The sequence below is a fragment of the Cebus imitator genome, unplaced genomic scaffold (assembly GCF_001604975.1).
Source record: "Cebus imitator isolate Cc_AM_T3 unplaced genomic scaffold, Cebus_imitator-1.0 Scaffold24, whole genome shotgun sequence".
In the NCBI taxonomy this organism is placed as follows: Eukaryota; Metazoa; Chordata; class Mammalia; order Primates; family Cebidae; genus Cebus; species Cebus imitator.
The window spans coordinates 741,189-758,880 of record NW_016107339.1 but is presented as its reverse complement, the minus strand read 5'-3'; the positions used below and the strand labels follow the sequence as shown (position 1 = coordinate 758,880).

At 45.0% G+C, this 17,692-nt stretch overlaps 1 protein-coding gene across 2 annotated transcripts in view; it reads right to left on the bottom strand.

Annotated features, from left to right (window-relative positions):
• Positions 1-177: 177 nt before the first annotated feature.
• GALNT15 (polypeptide N-acetylgalactosaminyltransferase 15) overlaps positions 178-17,692 on the bottom strand; it is a 44,854-nt gene continuing 27,339 nt past the window's right edge. The window contains exons 4-10 of one of the 2 annotated variants that reach the window (XM_017522499.2): positions 16,576-16,743; positions 14,044-14,161; positions 12,546-12,740; positions 8,723-8,854; positions 8,237-8,341; positions 5,564-5,698; positions 178-1,030 (exon numbers count right to left, since the gene is read on the bottom strand). In XM_017522499.2, the coding sequence (XP_017377988.1) occupies positions 884-1,030; positions 5,564-5,698; positions 8,237-8,341; positions 8,723-8,854; positions 12,546-12,740; positions 14,044-14,161; positions 16,576-16,743 (1,000 nt within the window). In that variant the 3' untranslated portion in view covers positions 178-883. Of the gene's footprint in view, positions 1,031-5,563; positions 5,708-8,236; positions 8,342-8,722; positions 8,855-12,545; positions 12,741-14,043; positions 14,162-16,575; positions 16,744-17,692 lie in introns of both variants that reach the window. The other variant, XM_017522497.2, reaches the window with a different exon arrangement.

The window sequence follows — 17,692 nt, the reverse complement described above, 5'->3', positions numbered from 1 at the left end:
CTGGAATTACAGGCATGAGCCACCACGCCCAGCAGGAGAGTTTCTCAGCTGTGAACACGTTCATTAATGGGAATGCTCAGTTTGTGCTGATACTCCCGACACCAACGACTAAAGAGAAAACGATTCCAAGGGAATCCGGTCATCGTTAACCAAGCTAGAGGAGAGACACAGAAGGGCGAATGGAGGTAGATTCTCATTAGGAAGGAAATTCTCCATAGTGGGGGAAATTCTCATTAACATGAAAATGTCTTTTCCAAGGTCTCTGACTCTTTTCAGCTGCTGGGTTGAGCTGGAGAATTGGGCCAAAGTGCTCCTGCATCTTCTCTCCAAACGTAAACTTCCGCTCTGCAGCTTCCTTTCTTCTTCTGAGATATGGCTCAACAAATGCACACAACATTTGTGCTCATAAACCCAATGCAGAGCTTTTGGAATGTCAGGCCATTATATCCACGTCACTCCTTAATTTTCATGGTTGGCCAAACAGACAAACCAAGTTAAGGCCATTTGAAGACAAATAAATTGATCCATTGGATTTATATATCCTGGAGGTGCTGCCAGAGAATGTCCAGGCCAGAGAGAAAGCAATTGTTAAGTGCTCAGTGGAGAAAAACAACCAATCTTTTATACTATGTAATAATCATTTCCCAGTGATGAAGACAATGATAAAATGGATCCTTTAAAAAAAAAAAAAAGCAGCCAGCAGTCAATGAAATAAAGTGTGAAAAGGAGAAACTTCCTATATTCTTTCATGGAGCTTTTTTCTCTCCTAATACCAGGAGCACAAACACAAAAGGGCCAGCTTCATGAAATACATAAGCTCTTTAAGTTCACTTGGAGATGAACTGTGATGGCCAAAATTCTCTATTCCCTCTGACATTGACATTCATCGTTCATCCACAGCATAGACTTGGTCAAATCGCCACTGCTGGCGGGCTTTCCCATCACACTGACGCAAGTACAAGTCTTTATTGTTTTCTTGCACCACAGCTTCCATGCATTTCCCAGAAAGAATGTGGACAATCATCCCATTCTAAAAAGACAAAAGAAAAAAGAAAAGAAAGCCAATCCCCCACAATCAGTCAATAAAGAGAATATTTTTAAGATTTGCGCTAATCATTAAGAGAATAACAGGTAGTGTGAACTGGCCTGGAAAGGAATTGTGATATTTTGATTAACATAAAATATGATTTAGGTAGTCCTAAAATTTGGATGTCACTCAAAATCTTAGGGGTAACTAATTCAATTATCTTTATTGTAGTTGTGTAGTTGTGCCATTTCTTAGAAAGTTCTGGTTAGTATAATTCCCAGAGCACGTTGGGTCTTTACACTGCATTTGTGACATTCATTGTTATCACTGTACTTGTAAATCTGCTTTCTAAACTATTTAATTCACTTTACCTCCTGTTAATCCTGCAATTGGGCATGGTTGTTACCAGGCTGTAGTAGTGAGCAAGACATCTAGGATATATTGAAGACCTAAACCGGTCATGTTCAGAAGGCTATGGCTATTCCCTGCTCAAAATCACCAGATTTAACATTGAATCCAATCTTCTCCTTTTCAAGAAAAATTTAATTTCTTTATGAAAAGTTAAATAACCTTAACCAGCAATTCTGAAAATGCCTATTTATTTATTCATCATTCATTTATTAATTTTTGAGATTGGTATGGTTTGGCTCTGTGTCTCTACCCAAATCTCATGTTGAATTGTAATTCCCAGCGTTGGAGGAGGGGCCTGGCGGGAGGTGATTGAATCATGAAGGCAGACATCCCCCTGGCTGTTCTTATCATAGAGTTCTCACAAGATCTGGTTGTTTGAAAGTGTGTAGCACCTCCTCCTTCATTCTCTCTCCCCTGCTCCGCCATGTGAAAATGGGGCTTTCTTCCTCTTCCCCTTCTGCCATGATTGTAAGTTTCCTGAGGCCTACCCAGCCATGCTTCCTGTACAGCTTGCAGAACTGTGAGTCAATTAAACCTCTTTTCTTCATAAATTACTCAGTCTCAGGTATATCTTTATAGCAGTATGAGAACAGACTAATATAGAGATCATAATATTACCCCTTTAAAGTACACAAGTATTCACAAAGCTGTGCAATCTTTGCTATCTAATTGCAGAATATCTGCATCACTGTAAAAGGAAACCCTCCACCCATCAGCAGTCACTCCCATTCCTCCATCCTCCCAGTGACTAATCACTACTCTACTTTCTGTATTTATGGATTTTCCTATTTTGGACATTTCATATAAATGAAACTATGTAAATGTGGCCTTTTGTAATTGGCTTCTTTCACTTTGTGTAATTTTTTCCCCCAAGACAGGGTTTTGCTCTGTCTCCCGGGCTGGAGTGCAGTGGCACAATCTCAGCTCACAGCAACCTCCATCTCCCCGGTTCAAGTGATTCTCCTGCCTCAGCCTCCCGAGTAGCTGGGATTACAGGAACATGCCACCACGCCCACTTTTTTGTATTTTTAGTAGAGATGGGTTTTCACCATGTTGGCCAGACTGGTCTCAAACTCCTGACCTCAAGTGATCCACCCATATCTGCCTCCCAAAGTGTTGGGCACTATGTGTAATATTTTTAAGGTTCATCCACATTGTACCACACACATTTCTTTTTCTTTCTTTCTCTATTTATTTTTATTTTTTATTTTTTTGAGACAAAGTCTTGCTCTGTTGCCCAGGTTGGAGTGCAGTGGGCAATAGATCTCTACTCACTACAACCTTCACCTCCCAGGTTCAAGTGATTCTCCTGCCTCACCCTCCCGAGTAGCTGGGACTACAGGTGCATGCCACCATGCCTGGCTAGTTTTTGTATTTTTAGTAGACATGGTGTTTCACCATATTGGCCAGGCTGGTCTCGAACTCCTAACCTCGTGATCTACCCACCTCCGCCTCCCAAAGTGTTGGGATTACAAGCATGAGCCACTACACCCAGATTTAAAAAAAAAAATTGTGATAAAAACACATGTCAAAACTTTTACCATCTTAGGCATTTTTAAGTATAAAGTTCAGTAGTTGATACAGTTTGGATTTTAGTCCCCACCTAAATCTCCCGTTGGATTGTAATCACCAGTGCTGGGGGTAGGGCTGGTGGGGGATGTTTGATCATGGGGACAGATTCCTCACGGCTTGGTGCTTTGTGATGGTGAGTTCTTAGGATCTGGTCATTTAAAAGCATGCGGCACCCCCTCCCCCACTCTCTTCCTCTTGTTCCTGCTTTTACCGTGTGATATGCCTGCTCCCACTTCATCTTCTGCCGTGAGTAAAAGCGCTCTGAGACCTCCCCAGAAGCAGAAGCCACTATGCTTCCTGTACAGTCTGTAGAACCATGAGCCGAGCCAATTAAACCTCTTTGCATATAAATTACCCAGTTTCAAGTATTTCTTTATAGCAATCCAAGAATGACCTAATAGGCCTGGTAAGGTGGCTCACACTTGTAATCCCAGCACTTTGGGAGGCCAAGGCAGGTGGCTCACCTGAGATCAGGAGTTCCAGACCAGACTGGCCAACATGGTGAAATCCCATCTCTACTAAAAATACAAAATTAGCTGGGCATAATGGCCGGTGCCTCTAATCTCAGCTACTCAGGAGGCTAAGGCAGGGGAATCGCTTGAACCCAGGAGGCAGAGGTTGCAGTGAGCCAAGATTGTACCAATGAACTCCAGCCTGGGCAACAAGAGCAAAACTCCATTAAAAAAAAAAAAAAGAATGTTAATCTAGTGTTAAATATATTTACATTGTTATGAAACAGATACCCAGACTTTTTCATCTTGTAAAACTGAAACTCTACACTCATTAATAAACAAATTCCCTCTTTCTCCTCCCCTGCCTGCCCCTAGTAACCAGTATTTTAGTTTCTGTTTCTATTAATTTGACTATTTTAGATATCTCATATTAGTGGAATTATACAGTGTTTGTCCTTTTGTGACTGGCTTATTTCACCAGCTTAATGTCCTCAAGATATGCCCATGTTGTAGCAGGTGATGGGATTTTCTTCCTTTTTCAGGCTGAATAATATGTCTATAATACCACATCTTGTTATCTCTTCATCTATGATGGACATCTGCGTTGCTTTTACTTCTTGGCTCTTGTAAACAGTGCCACCATGAATAGTACCTCATTCCTTTTTCTGGCTGAATGATAGTAACTTTTAAAAGTATTATTTATTAATGCCTGAAATAAGCTGGGTGTATCTTACCCCCCAATCTTTTACTTATTATTTTTAAATGCTGTTTCTAAAGCATGTCTTATTAATAGGACTTGCTTAGAAAAATCCTTTAAGATAATATACAAAGGACCTTAACTTGGCTTATAAGACTTCTTTGAGACCAGGCACCGTGGCTCACGCCTGCAATCCCAGCACTTTGGGAGGCCGAGGCAGGTGGGTCACCTGAGCTCAGGAGTTCAAGACCAATGTGGCCAACATGGTAAAACCCTGTCTCTACAAAAAATACAAAAATTAGCCAGGCACAGTGGCTCACACCTGCAATCCCAGCTACTCAGGAGGCTGAGGCATAAGAATTGCTTGAACCCAGGAGGCGGAGGTTGCAGTGAGCTGAGATTGCACCACAGCACTCCAGCCTGGCTAACAGAGTGACACTCTGTCTCAAAAAAAAAAAGACTTCTTTGAGCACGTGTGGGTCCCTTGAGTCCTGTCTTCAGCTGATCACCAAAGCCCCAAGTGTTTTGTTCTCAAGTGCTTATTGTGAGCTTAGCTTCAGTTTTCTGTTGGATGATTTTCTTCTTTCACAGCCTGCTTTAAGAGTACCAATGCAAAGGATTCCGCTTAGTCATTTTATCCTTTTTATTCCCAGGTGGAAGCTGAAGAAAAGACTCTTTTAAAATATGTGTATTTATTTGTTTGTATGTTAATACCCCAGCTCATTTCAGGAAGAATTTGAAGTGGAGAAAAAGCTGTGTGTGGACACAGTGTTGATAGTGTCATCTACCCATCCCGGTTCTGTATATGGGACCTGTTCCCTCTCCCTAAGCACTGACATTGTTTCTATTTCCTCCCTAACTTCTAGAAAGGATCTATAGTTTCTTTCCGCCAGGGTAATAGGGGTCAAAATTTTACTAAAATGATTAAATGCTGACAGTGGAATTTGCATTAAAAGGAAGAAAGTGATATCTATATATCTATATATTTACATCTACATCTACATCTGAAGTTTCTTGATGGGGGGAGGAACTTTGAATTGCTCCTAAACCACACCCCCAAGGTGGCTGAACGCTTCTGTAACATGCCTCACCATCCCACCTGTGAACTGAGCTAATGAACTTCAAAAAGAGGTGGATCCCTCTCTCTGCAATGACCAGTGTCAGAGCTACACAGAGACATGTAGCTCACAAATCGTTACATTTGAAGATGCCAATGGCCCAACTTTTCTGCTGGGTTGGTTGCCTTTTCCTCCCCCTGAGGACTTACTGCCCATCCACTAAGTTCAAAAGCAGAGGCAGAGGTCTGTAACACCTGACCTCTTGGAAGAGGCCAGGATGCAGTGCCAACCAGCAGTTCCTTCCGACCAGCAGCACCACCAGGCTCTTCCTGAACAGATTACTCACCTCCTGGAAGTCCCAGTGCTGCTGGTGGATGGTCAGGCCTTCCTCCGTGCAGTTCTGAAGAATTACCTGCTCCTGCCTGACAGCGAAGCACAGGTGCTGTGGGCTGCCAAAGTGGATCTCCTTCCTGCTGGTGTGCTGCAGGTACTGACAGAAGCAATGGTTGTTAGCGCAGCTAGAAAGAGATCTCTCCAACGCTGTTGAGTAGAGAAGGATCCACAACAGAGCTGAGGTCTAGGGGCAATCTTCAGATTCTGTTGAGGTCAGCAAGACCGTATCTCATGGTGACGTCCAAAAACATGCTGCTAGACTAGTCCTGGCCTCTGAAGTCCCCACATTCCGGCTGTTCTCACATTTATATTTACATATTCTGTCATGCTCCTCTGTTATTCTATGTACTGTATCATAGGCGAGGCCATAAAAAGTGCTCTGTGTTTTGTTGGTATACTGTTGAGAGCACAGATGAGGAAGCCCAGGCGTCTTTCTGGAGAGCCCTGGCCCGCTCCTGGAACTAAGTTTCCTGCCGTTTGTTGTATTGGCTGGCCCTTGCTCATGGGTATTGTTTCCTCCAGCGTTTTGCAGTGTTGCATTGTGCAACCTCTGAGAGGGGCTTTATCTGTGAGGGCCTGTGAGGATTAATTGGAAGCCGTGTCCTTGCGGGACTATTTTCTGTTTGTTTCTGTCAATGCAGCCTGAACTCATATTTATGTTAATTTTGTGGCTTACAGATAGGATCAGCTTCATGGGTATGTGACCTGTGTGGTCACATGGGGCCTCATGCTTAGACGGGTTTAATACTCTTGGACTCTTGGTTTAATAAACTTGGTTTAATGTTCTGCTGTCGCTGTCTTGAAATTCTTAATAATTGTCAAATTCAAGACTACACTGTCACCTTGCACTGGGCCCTGCAATTAGATAGCCTGTCCTGCTTGAGGATTCCCGAACTACACAATTAGCACACATGTGAACCTAAGCCCATATTAGATGCACGCTTATGGTTAAAAATTCTCAGGGGAGAGTAATTTGTTTCCTACCCAAAGCCCCTGTAGGAACAAGCTTCTTGCCATTTTCCAATGGCAGGGGGTGGGTATTTCTAGTCAAACTTTTCAAGGACAGGTTACCCTTTGAAGGTCAAAGCTGGCTTGCTATGGGAGTTTCATTTCCGACTTCTCATCTCTCATGGGCTGAAGCCGGGTTCTCGTCACCTATCCTTGCATGGAGCCAACACCCGTAGATTCCTGGGGTTGACAGTAACTATCCCCTCACACATGGTAGGGCAGCTTTGCCCATGCCCGATTCCTCTACTTTCAGTTACCTCTTGTTATCCGACCCTTAGGATAAACTCATTTATTCATGAAAAAGGGTGTGTTATATTTTTTTATCCAGCATATCTTATCTAGGTGTTTATGGGGAAGGGCTTTCAACTTACCTAATTTACAATATTGCAGGATCCTAAAGTTCTTACTATTAAAAAAGAAAGGAACAAAAAAGCTAATATTCATTTTGCATGAAGGAAGCTGTATTGTTGTTTTGTTTCTTTATTTTTTAATTCTTCTTTTTCAAACTCGGAATAATCTCTGTAAAGGCTACATTATTCTTAATTGCAGACGAGGAAACCAAGATTTAAAGCCCGCCAAGATCACACAGCTAGAAAACAAAGGAGCTCAGATTCACACCGAGCTATGTCTGACTGCAAAGCTTGATCAGTTTTCACCCTACCATGTGGCTTCCTCACCCAGCACTTGATGTTTATGTCTGCCTCCCTTGTGCCAGGTGTGAATGCCTATCGGTATGTCCTAGGAGACTGGCAAAGGGCAGAGCCAGAGGAGGCCAGATGGATCCTGAGCATCACCCTCCCACATGTCCTATAAGCCCAGAGCCTGTCCCCAGGACCCCAGGGCCTGCACTGCCAAGCCCAGCGTCATCCAGCCCCACACCACAGACCCTCAGAGAGATGCTGTCTTTTGCCCCCAGGATCTTTGATTCTTCCAGTGAATATCTCCAGGAAATTATACTTTGATGTTTGTTTTTATTAGGGGCCTTTGGGATGTGATAACTGAACAATCCCCATCACAACCTGAAACAGGCTAGGTTTTCTAGGTTGTCATCTAGTTGTGAAAAGAAGTGGACCTACCTGCCCTCAGCTAGCATCAGTGGAAGATTTCTACCACTTGGGCAGTTTTTCTATGACGGAAATTTTGAAGAGAAGAATTACTCCTAAGATATAAGGAGGCCTTCCTAATGACCAAATGGTGCTGGAGGCTGGAATGACCCTGTTGCATCTAGATCCTGATTTGATTACCTTCTTCCTCAGTCCTCGGACAATTGAAACCTGCCTGAACCCCGGATGCTTCTGAGTTTGCAACCCCTGGGCTCGTGACTCTAAGTCTCAGTTTTCTCATCTGTCAAATGAAAAGTTTGGCCAAACAGCCTCTCCATTTCCCTTCAACTAAGATGCTTTTATTTTCTGACGAAGGCCCGTGTCTGTGCTTACAGATGGAGGTGAGGTGAGCAAAGCTGTGATGGGTCATTACAGTGGGGGACCATGGCAGTCAAGGGACATGGGACCACAGAAAGAAGACACCTCAAAGGGAATTACAGAGCATCCCAGAAAAACATCACCCACTTGCAAGTCTTCTTGAGCTATCATCCATCCTGAGAAATCTGACTACCCACCTGTTGCTGCCGACTGTCATTGCAAGGAGCCAACATCATGGGACAGCCCAGGATGTCCCCTTCTGCCTGGCAGTCTGCACAGAACCCAAGTCCAGTGTTGTGGAGCTGAAAGTGGACACCCACACAGAAGTGAATTCCAAATCCCACTGTAAAGATACCCTGGTCAGACACCATTCCTTTCCTGTATTCTCTGGAGTACAGCCCAAGGTGCATTGTTCAGGCCACAACAATGGGTGGGTCAAACTGAAGCTACTGACTCTAAGGGACAGGCCTCCTGAAGGAGGGGCTTTGGAGTGGGTTATGGGATAAAACCCAGCTACCGTCCTCAGACTGTCATAAAGGCAGGGGATGGGCCCAAGGCCTCTGAGGCTCTGCTAAGCTGTGAGTGGTTGGCCAGGGACATGGAACAGCTGAACATCTACTTCTTGTCTTGGGAAGCTTCCCTCTCCCTTCCCCGCTCCTCATCTTCCCTGGGTCATGTCTTGCCTTTCCAGAGAATCTGGGCCTGGGTTCAGATGGGTACAGCTCAGGGTAGATGTTAGCCAGAAACCAGTGGAATGTCCGACAACCCAGTCTCCTTTGCAGCTGCAAGCGTTCCATGCAGTCTGGTTTCTCAGCCTGGGGAGGAGAAAGACACAGCAGGAGGATGAAAGCTTGTCTTGCCCAGAATTCTCATGGTTGGGGATGGGGTGGCTGGGAAGAAGCTGAAGGATCAGGACAGAAGGAAGAGGCCAAGACCACAGTTCTCCAGGGCTGCAGTGGGGAGGGTCATGTGTTGGGAGAAGAAGGTTTGGAAGGGACAGAATAGCATAGATCTTCCCTAAGAGAGTTGTGGAACCAGTAAGACTGTAAGTGATACCAGCCTCTTCCCACAACCCCTCGAATCCCCAGGCTATAAAGGCTATCATAGGCCAGGTGTGGTGGCTCATGCCTCCAGCACTTTGGAAGGCCAAGGCGGGTGGATCACTTGAGGTCAGGAGTTCAAGACCAGCCCAACATGGTGAAACCCCATCTCTACTAAAAATACAAAAAATTAACCATGCGTGATGGTGTGTGCCGTAATCCCAGCTACTTGGGAGGCTGAGACAGGAGAATCGCTTGAACCCAGGAGGCAGAGGCTGCAGTAAGCTGAGATTACACCACTGCACTCCAGTCTGGGCGACAGAGCAAGACTCCGTCTCAACAACAAAAAAGAGACTATGATATCTTTGCTTTAATGACTTTTCTGCAGAAGCTGGCAAAATTGTGGGGCTTTGCACCTAGGTTGGTGTAAGGAGAAACTACGATGGGCTTCATGGAGGCAGGAACTGACCCATAGGCAATTGAGATGAAGTTGGTTAGGAGATCATGGGCTAGGGGTTGGGGCAAGGCAAGTTTATCTTTCTTCACCTCTGGGTACCGTTAATGAATCATTCTTTTGGACTACACTATCCCCTCTTTTTGAGATTCTCCTTTATGATACAATTGTCCTAGGATGAAGATCAAGGCAAATCCCTAACGCTAGGACACATTAATGTTTTTGGCTCTATTGATGATACAAAGAACCGTACCCGAAAGTTTAGTACCAAATCTTGGATACTTTTAGGGAAGAGAGCAGTGACAAGGGTGGGTTGGAAAGAACACAGACAAAAACAGAGAGAACCCTTTCCTGGCATGAGGCGAGGAAGCAAGCTGGCTGTGTCAGAGTTCCCACTGATGGAACTCCGTTAGATTGATCCTCTAATCTGACAATAACACACAGGGTTCACCAGGCTGTGTGAAGTACGCTTGGTTTGGTTCTGCTTTCTCTCCCTTTTAGTCCTCAGCTGGAGATGCGGTAAGTCTGCCGTACTGAAATTCTCTCTAGATACTTCTCAAAGTATGATTCCCTGAGCATCTGCCTGACAAATGCCCATGGAGCTTGTTTAAAATGTAGATTCCTGGGCTCCGCCCCCAGAGACTATATATATATTGTATATATTCACAGCACTTCTAATTGCACCAACAAATGTGGGAAGGAGGCTGGAGTTCTGTAAATAATTTGCATGCTGTTGCATTAGGCTGGCCACAGCCAACATGCCGTGTCCTAATGAGCCTGTCTGGTGGAAAGTTAGTCTGGTGCATCAAAAATTATGCAATATTTAACACTTCCTTAATAGTTCTTTATAAACGCAGTCCGTGCCAATGTTAAGAAAATGGCCTCTGAAAGCAAAGCTAATACTAAATTGACATCCCAAGAGAGAAAAATAGATGCTTTGGCCAAAAGGAACCCAAGAGATTAAAAAACTGGAGAAGCTCTGTGGACCTCTACAGAACTCTGTAGAAGGCCACTTGCGCCCCAGTGCCAACTGAATAAAGTCTAAACTCTTTAGCCTGACCCTCAGCTGCTCCAGAGTCTTCCCCCAACCCCTCCTCTGGATGTCTGAGCTGAACCCATTCAGCCACTCTTCAGATGTGACCTCCCCTGAAAAGATGTCTGTCATGAGCCTGTCTAGGATGAATCACTCTCACCTTTGCAAACATTATCTCTTCCAGAGGAGCTCCTTCCCCACCAGGAACCTGATAAGCTTTGGGTATGGTTCTGTGTCCCCTGCAGGACCCACCCAGGGCCTGGCACAGAGCAGGCGCTTGGTTGACCTTTGTTGACCATTAGTAGCCATGAAGATAATGATGGCATGAATAGTAAACACACAAGCAGGGCTTACTCAGTGCCAGGCACTCTTCCAAGTGCTGTGGATTTATTAACATATTTGTTCATCCTAACAACAGAAGGAAGGCTTAACAAAAGAGGAAGCAGGAACACTGAGTGTTGAAGTAACTATCTAGATCATATAAGCAATACTTAAACCCAGACCATCTTGTTCTTGGAGTCCATGGGCTTAACCATCAGACAATATAGCTTCTAGATTGGTGTCTAGAATTGGACACATGCTTCCACTTCCCACAGAGGGAGACGGAGAAGGAGACTAAAGAAGAACAAAGATGCTAGCTAGTCACTGAGCTGGGTCTTTGTGAGAGTTTTCCTTTCAATCCCAGTGGCTTCCTGGAGGAACGAAGGAGGCTGCTGTCAGTAGCATTTCTTCTGTACCAGGAAAGGAGCCAGTGCCTCTCCATGTAATAGTGTGACTAATCGACAGGGTCCAAGAGAGACTCTAGCCTGCCTAGACCTTGGGAATTACTGTTGAGCCCAGGGACTCTGAGTGCTATTAACACTTTCTCCAGCTAAAGAAACAAAGAACCTTGAAATTCAAGGAGCCCCAACACACCTCAGACCCTAGAGGCTATTCCCACTTAGGGAAGGGGTTGGATGTAGAATAGGGAGGAAGCAGAGCCCTGAGGACCAGGGCAGAAGGGGAGGCGCTGGGGCTGCTCTGCGGGGCTTCTCTGTCAGGCTGGCCCTGCACTCAGGCATGTCTTTCCACTTAAAGGGCCTAGACTTCATCTGCGGCACACAAACTCACACCTAGCTCACACCGAACTCACACCTAGCTCACACCTAACACACCTAACTCACACCTAGCTCACACTGAACTCACACCTAGCTCACACCTAACTCACACCTAGCTCACACTGAACTCACACCTAGCTCACACCGAACTCACACCTAGCTCACACCTAACTCACACCGAACTCACACCTAGCTCACACCTAACTCACACCTAACTCACACCCCAGAAGTGTAGGCTGCTGAGGGGCTTGAGGGAGCTGCTCCAGGGCTGTTGTGGGTCCTGGGAATCTTGTCTTCAGAGCCCCCACTTTCAGTACGGCAAGCATTAATGTGAATCCACTTCCCACATTCAACAACATTTATGGGTCACTCCGGAAGGACTGGGCTGAGCAGCAGCTGACTGACTGATAATGTGCTATTCATGGACATTCAGTTAAATGTTGAAAATTTTTATTTTTCTATGGCTTTTTGGGGCTCTATTTTTATATTTCATATTTGTTTCATGTCATAGACCATTTCATAGCCTTAAGCCCTTTGCTCAGAACAAACAGAGGCCTGGCCTTGGAGACCTATCTCATCACTTTTCTGTGTCAACCCCTCCCCTGGCCCCAGGTGAGGGATCACATCCCATAGATGTCATCCCATAGATGTTAGGGAGCTTCAGCCAAGGCCAGCTGTGATGTCCCATGGAGAAGACAGAGAGACAAAGGACAGCCTCACCAGGTGGAGAAGCCACTTGAGACAGTGCAGCTTGTGGGAAGCTCAAGTCAGAATCTTCTGTTTTCCCCTTCAGGCAAGGGAGAGGAGGGAGCCCTCCCTGGCCCACCTCCTGCTGGTGGCCCTGTGCTGGACACAGAAACCCCCACCTGGCTCTCTCCTTACCTTGCTCAAGGAGAAGGCCTCTGGGCTGTGTCTGTAGAAGGTTTCTTTGAATGACCCCAACCAGGTCTCAGCAATGCGAACCTTGTTCCTCAGGGTGGCCTCCTGGTCGAGTGGGGAGTGGGCATCCTGATTTCGGTAGATGTGCCCCACCCGAGAGCAGGGAAGGATTTCAACGGAGCCACCACAGAGCCAGGCCTGCCATGAAAGGAGAAGATAAACACTTCGGCATTCCACCTTTAAGAACAGTGGGAAATAAGGAGCCTTGTCTATGAGGGACTGGGAAAATGCACAGGAAGTCGTGAGCACACATGGTGAAGATGATTATGGTCCTCAGGGTGGAGTAGAGTTTTCCGATTTGGAAGTGACGAGGTGGAGAGAATAGAGGCAGTTGTCCCGAAATGGGGACAAGGGGACCATTCCCATGCAACTATCTGAATATGCTGCCCTTCAAACACATGCAGATCCAGCGCTTAGAGAGATGTAGCATGTTAACAGACACCCCAACTCCCCAAAGGACACTTTGGGGAAAAAGAGGTCCCCAATTGTCCGGGAATGTTTAAAAGCTTATGAAGTGTCCTACAAAGGCACCAGAAGCTGTTTGTGGTAGAGACATAGCAAGCTTTCCTGAGACATAGTCTTTACTGTTTTAAGAAAGTTCCCTCTGCTCTCCCACTCCCAAATGGCTGGAGTTCATTTGGCAGGAAGCCTTTCATTCCACATTTGGGGATAAAGGTTAAAGCGAAAACGGTCCTAAGATAAGCAACATCTGAATGGAAACATCAAAACCGGAGTTCCCAAACTGTGTGCCAAGGTGTCCCAGGGTGCCCCAGCAAATTCCTAGGGTCTGGTGTTCAATTTTTGAGAGAAACGTGGTGACATCTGTTGGACTTAAATAGAAGCTTGAGTGATCCACACTTTCAGCATTAGATCTCCGCACTTTTGATGATGAATATTTTGGGGGGTTGGGTTTTTGGAGGGTACTGTGATTAGAAAGCAAATATCATGCTAGAAACCAATGTGGAACAGGAAGTGAGGGCGATTCCAAAGTTCAAGAAGTTGTGTGGTGCCCAACAGGTGCTAAGTTCTTACTACAAGTATTAAAGTGCTTGGGCCAAACTACTCAATACACAGAACTCTGGGTATGTGTTTTGGTCTATGGGTGCTGTGAAAAAATTACTAACAGTGCTATGAATAGAGAATGTATGGGAGCCTCTGGAATCTCTGCACAGCGTTACAATAACTGAGAGTATCCCCATTCTTGGAAGCAGGTTTTGAGGGTCAATTTCATGAGGGCGCTGAGAGTGAAACCAAGCTTCAGCACAAGAGAGATGGGAAACTGTGAGAAATGGGAGGTTCCACGCACAACACGGGAATGACTTTATAATTTTCCCACAGCCTCATGCCTTCCCAGTGACCTTTCTAATGCCTGCCTCCGAGATGTGACCATACATACGACTTCAGAGATCCCGCCTGTGTCCTCCCTTGGTCCAGGACATACCTTGAAAGACAGTTCGAGGTTTTCACCACCCCGCAGCGACATGAGAGGGTCATACGCTCCAGTGTTTTGGAAGTAATGTCTGTCGATGGCCACCACCTCTCCAGGCACCACAGGGCTCCTGGACACAGAAGACGGCAGAACACTGCAGTTCAGAAGCCAGAGGACAGCAGGCAAGGCTGGGGGCGGGGGCTTCCTAGGTAGGATCTCCAGGGGCCGAGAGAACAGGCTTTGGGCTCAGGTAGAAAGCAATGTTTTTAATTGCAAGACTGGAGCAGAGCCATGATGTGAGAGATCCCAGTATTTGATGAAAAGAGAGCTAAGCTTGCCTGGGCCTTTTACACTCTGTCCTCAGGTACTGCTCCTAGAGAGGGCCCAGGGACCACACCTGAGACTCCTCTGCCCTCTGGCTTGAGTCCCTCTGGAAAGATGTTTGGGAAGAAGGTCTTGGTTAAAACAAAGTACCCTAAGAGAGGCAGCGCCAGGCCTGACACAGCAACACGGTCAGGCACTTTCCTCCTTTCTCTTTCTCACCCTCTTCTGTTTTCCTAATAACCATCCATCCTCTCCCCAGTTCTGTGATGAATCCACCAGGGACCCTGGAAGCAAGGGTAAGTCCCCACTGCCCTGGGGGGAAAATATATGATTTATAAACACAGGAAGCTAGAAACCCTTAATAAGGGAATGGAGATCATAATATCCCTCAGAGGGATTTTAAACAGCGAAAGATGTAGTCAGAAGGTTTTTGAAAAAGGGTCTCTTCATCTAGAAGGAAGAAATTTTAAAGCAACCAAATTCTTGGTATTTTTCAAAGTCTAAATGACTAAGAGTTTAGATTTTTCTTAATTACAAAAAAAAAATGGTAATACATTAACAAAGCTACTGGCCTTTAGATTATAAAAATTCGACATTATACCAGAATACTAAAAACTGATATTGTAATGATTATTGAGTATAATTTCCAACTCCGCCACTCCCAATTTGTAAGATCTTAGGTGGGATAGATGTCTTTGAGCTCAGCTTCCTCACCTCCAATTGAGGATAAAATAGTGCTTCGTCATTGTGTTTTGAGGGAATGAAAAGGGCAAGTCATGTAAAAGGCGTGGCTCTGTGCACGCCACGCTTTAAGTGCTCACTGGATTTTGATGTTACAAGTTCAGCATTCCTTTTCTGACACCTGTGGGGCCAGTGTGTTTTTTAATGCAGAATACTTTGGACTTTAAAAAGCGAAACACATCAGTCCTAGTGGGATCTGGGCCACTCTGTAGTTAAACATACTAGTATTTCTATGGTGAAACATACACGTTTTCACAGTAAGCAGTAAGTGGGATAAATGAGGCCGACGCAGACACCCATGTCAGTTCAGGGCAGCTTTTGCTGCCTAATGATTTTGTTTGTGTTTTTTTGAGACAGAATCTTGCTCTGTTGCCCAGGCTAGAGTGCAGTGGTGCCATCTCAGTTCACTGCAACTTCCATCTCCTGGGTTCCAGTGATTCTCATGCCTCAGGTTCCCAAGTAGCTGGGACTACAGGAGTGTGCCACCATACTCAGATTTTTATATTTTTTTTGTATTTTTAGTAAAGATAGGGTTTCACTATGATGGCCAGGTTGGTCTCGAACTCCTGGCCACAAGTGATCCGCCCACCTCAGCCTCCCAAAGTGCTAGAATTACAGGAGTGAGTCACTGCACTTGGCCTGCTGCCTAATGAATTATTAAACAAATGCTTGGTTTTTAGAGCTTTTTGGATTTTGCAGTTGTGAATAATGAACCATGGCCTTGCATTTAACATATAGCATAGCAGTGAAGCCAGTGGTCTCAGGGCCTGGCTGTCTGAGTTTTAATTCTGGATTCACCTCTCATTACTTTTATAGTGTTGAGAAACTTTTTAAATCCTTATGTACCCCAGAAACCATGGAGGCAGAAAACCAATCCCCCTGCGTCTTTTCCGAATTCACGCCCCACAGAATTCATGAGCTTAATAAAAGGCTGTTGTTCACACCAAGTTTGAGGTGGTTTGTTATGCATAAGATATTTAGTATATCTACTTAAACAGAAGGGTCATCCAAAAACCAAACATGTGAGAAGTGACCCATACAACTGGATATATTTGAGACCTATGGTTCTTAGCATTCATTTGGTTGATTTCCTCTTATTTGCTAAGACAGGACCTGAGGAATTCACACTGTACCTGGTGAGAGAGCTGGGCCAAGATTCCATCTCAGGTTGCCACAGTGGGGCATTAACTGATGCTACCTGGAGAAGCCTGGCAGAACTTTATGAATACAGCAATATAATGGTGGCAACATCCACATCTGGGTGGTTGGCATCTCTAAGCGCTTTTCACATATTCAGTCCTCACAACAATCCTTTAAGGTAAATACTGTGATTGCTCTCAATTTACTGATAAGGGAACTGTGGCATAAATTAAGTGATTTACTAGGACGCTGTGGAGGCAGGATTAGACCCCAGGCAGCCAGGCTGCAGAGTCCATCCTGAGGAGGCAAAGGCAAAGCAGGTGTGAAATGGGGCCTCACCTGATGGGGCTTGTGGGGGACTGGAGGGCCTCGCTCACATGCTCCGGCAAAGGCTCCCAGTAGAAATCCAGCTTCCAGTCCAACACCCCACGCTGCAGCTCCTTCGAGGGGTAATACTGGAAAGTCTTCCAGTCAATCACATCTATCACCGGAGATACCACCCGGCTCCTGCAAGGAATTGTGGAATCAAACAAGGGACACAAAGCATCCACGTGCTGGGGCTGAAAACATAGTCTGCACAGGGGCTGCCCAATATGGCGGCCATCAACAGCCATACCTAAAATGGGGTTTATCCAAATCAGACGTGGAGCAAATGTAACATACACCCTGGATCGAGAATACTTAGTATGGAAAAAAAGGATGCAAAAATCTCAATAATTTTTACATTGAATACATGTTGAAATGATAATATTTTGGATATATTGGGTTTACTAAAATATATTATTAAAATTAACTTTGTTTTTTTTTATTGTAATGTGACTATTAGAAATGTTTAAATTACATGTGTGGCTCGTGTTCTATTTATATTGTACAGCACTGTTCTACAAAATGTTTTTCCATAAGGTATAGGGGTCCATCACTTTAAAGAGCATGCCAGTACTTTTCTTTCTTCAAAAACCTTTCTTGACAGCACTGAGAGATAGAGAGAGGGGTCCTAGGCTCAGCTCTGCTGCTAATGAACGATGTAATCTTGAGATACCTCTTATACCTCTCTGGGCCTCAGTTTCCTCATTTGTAGAATGGGAGGTTGAACTACTTCTCACAAAGGCCTTTCTCAGCTGCAGTGCTCTAGGACTGTGGCTCTTAACTTCTTTTGGGGTCCTTGATCCCTTTGAGACTTGGGAAAACTATGGGCCACTCCGGAGTGAAATCTTATATGTCCATGTAAAAGCTATTGTGCACGAGGTCAGAGAGTTTATGGGCCCCTACTCTCAGGTCTATTTCTTCTTTCTCCTTGTATCATAATACTTGAATAGCTTGAGAAATCAAGGTTTCCAAGCCCTAGAAGTAACCTGACTGTCAATACGTGTGTATATGAACATGTAGTATCTATAAGCAACACAAAGTCTTAAATCTTGGTTTACTTGCTTATTTCCTGCTGCAGTTGGTGATTGGT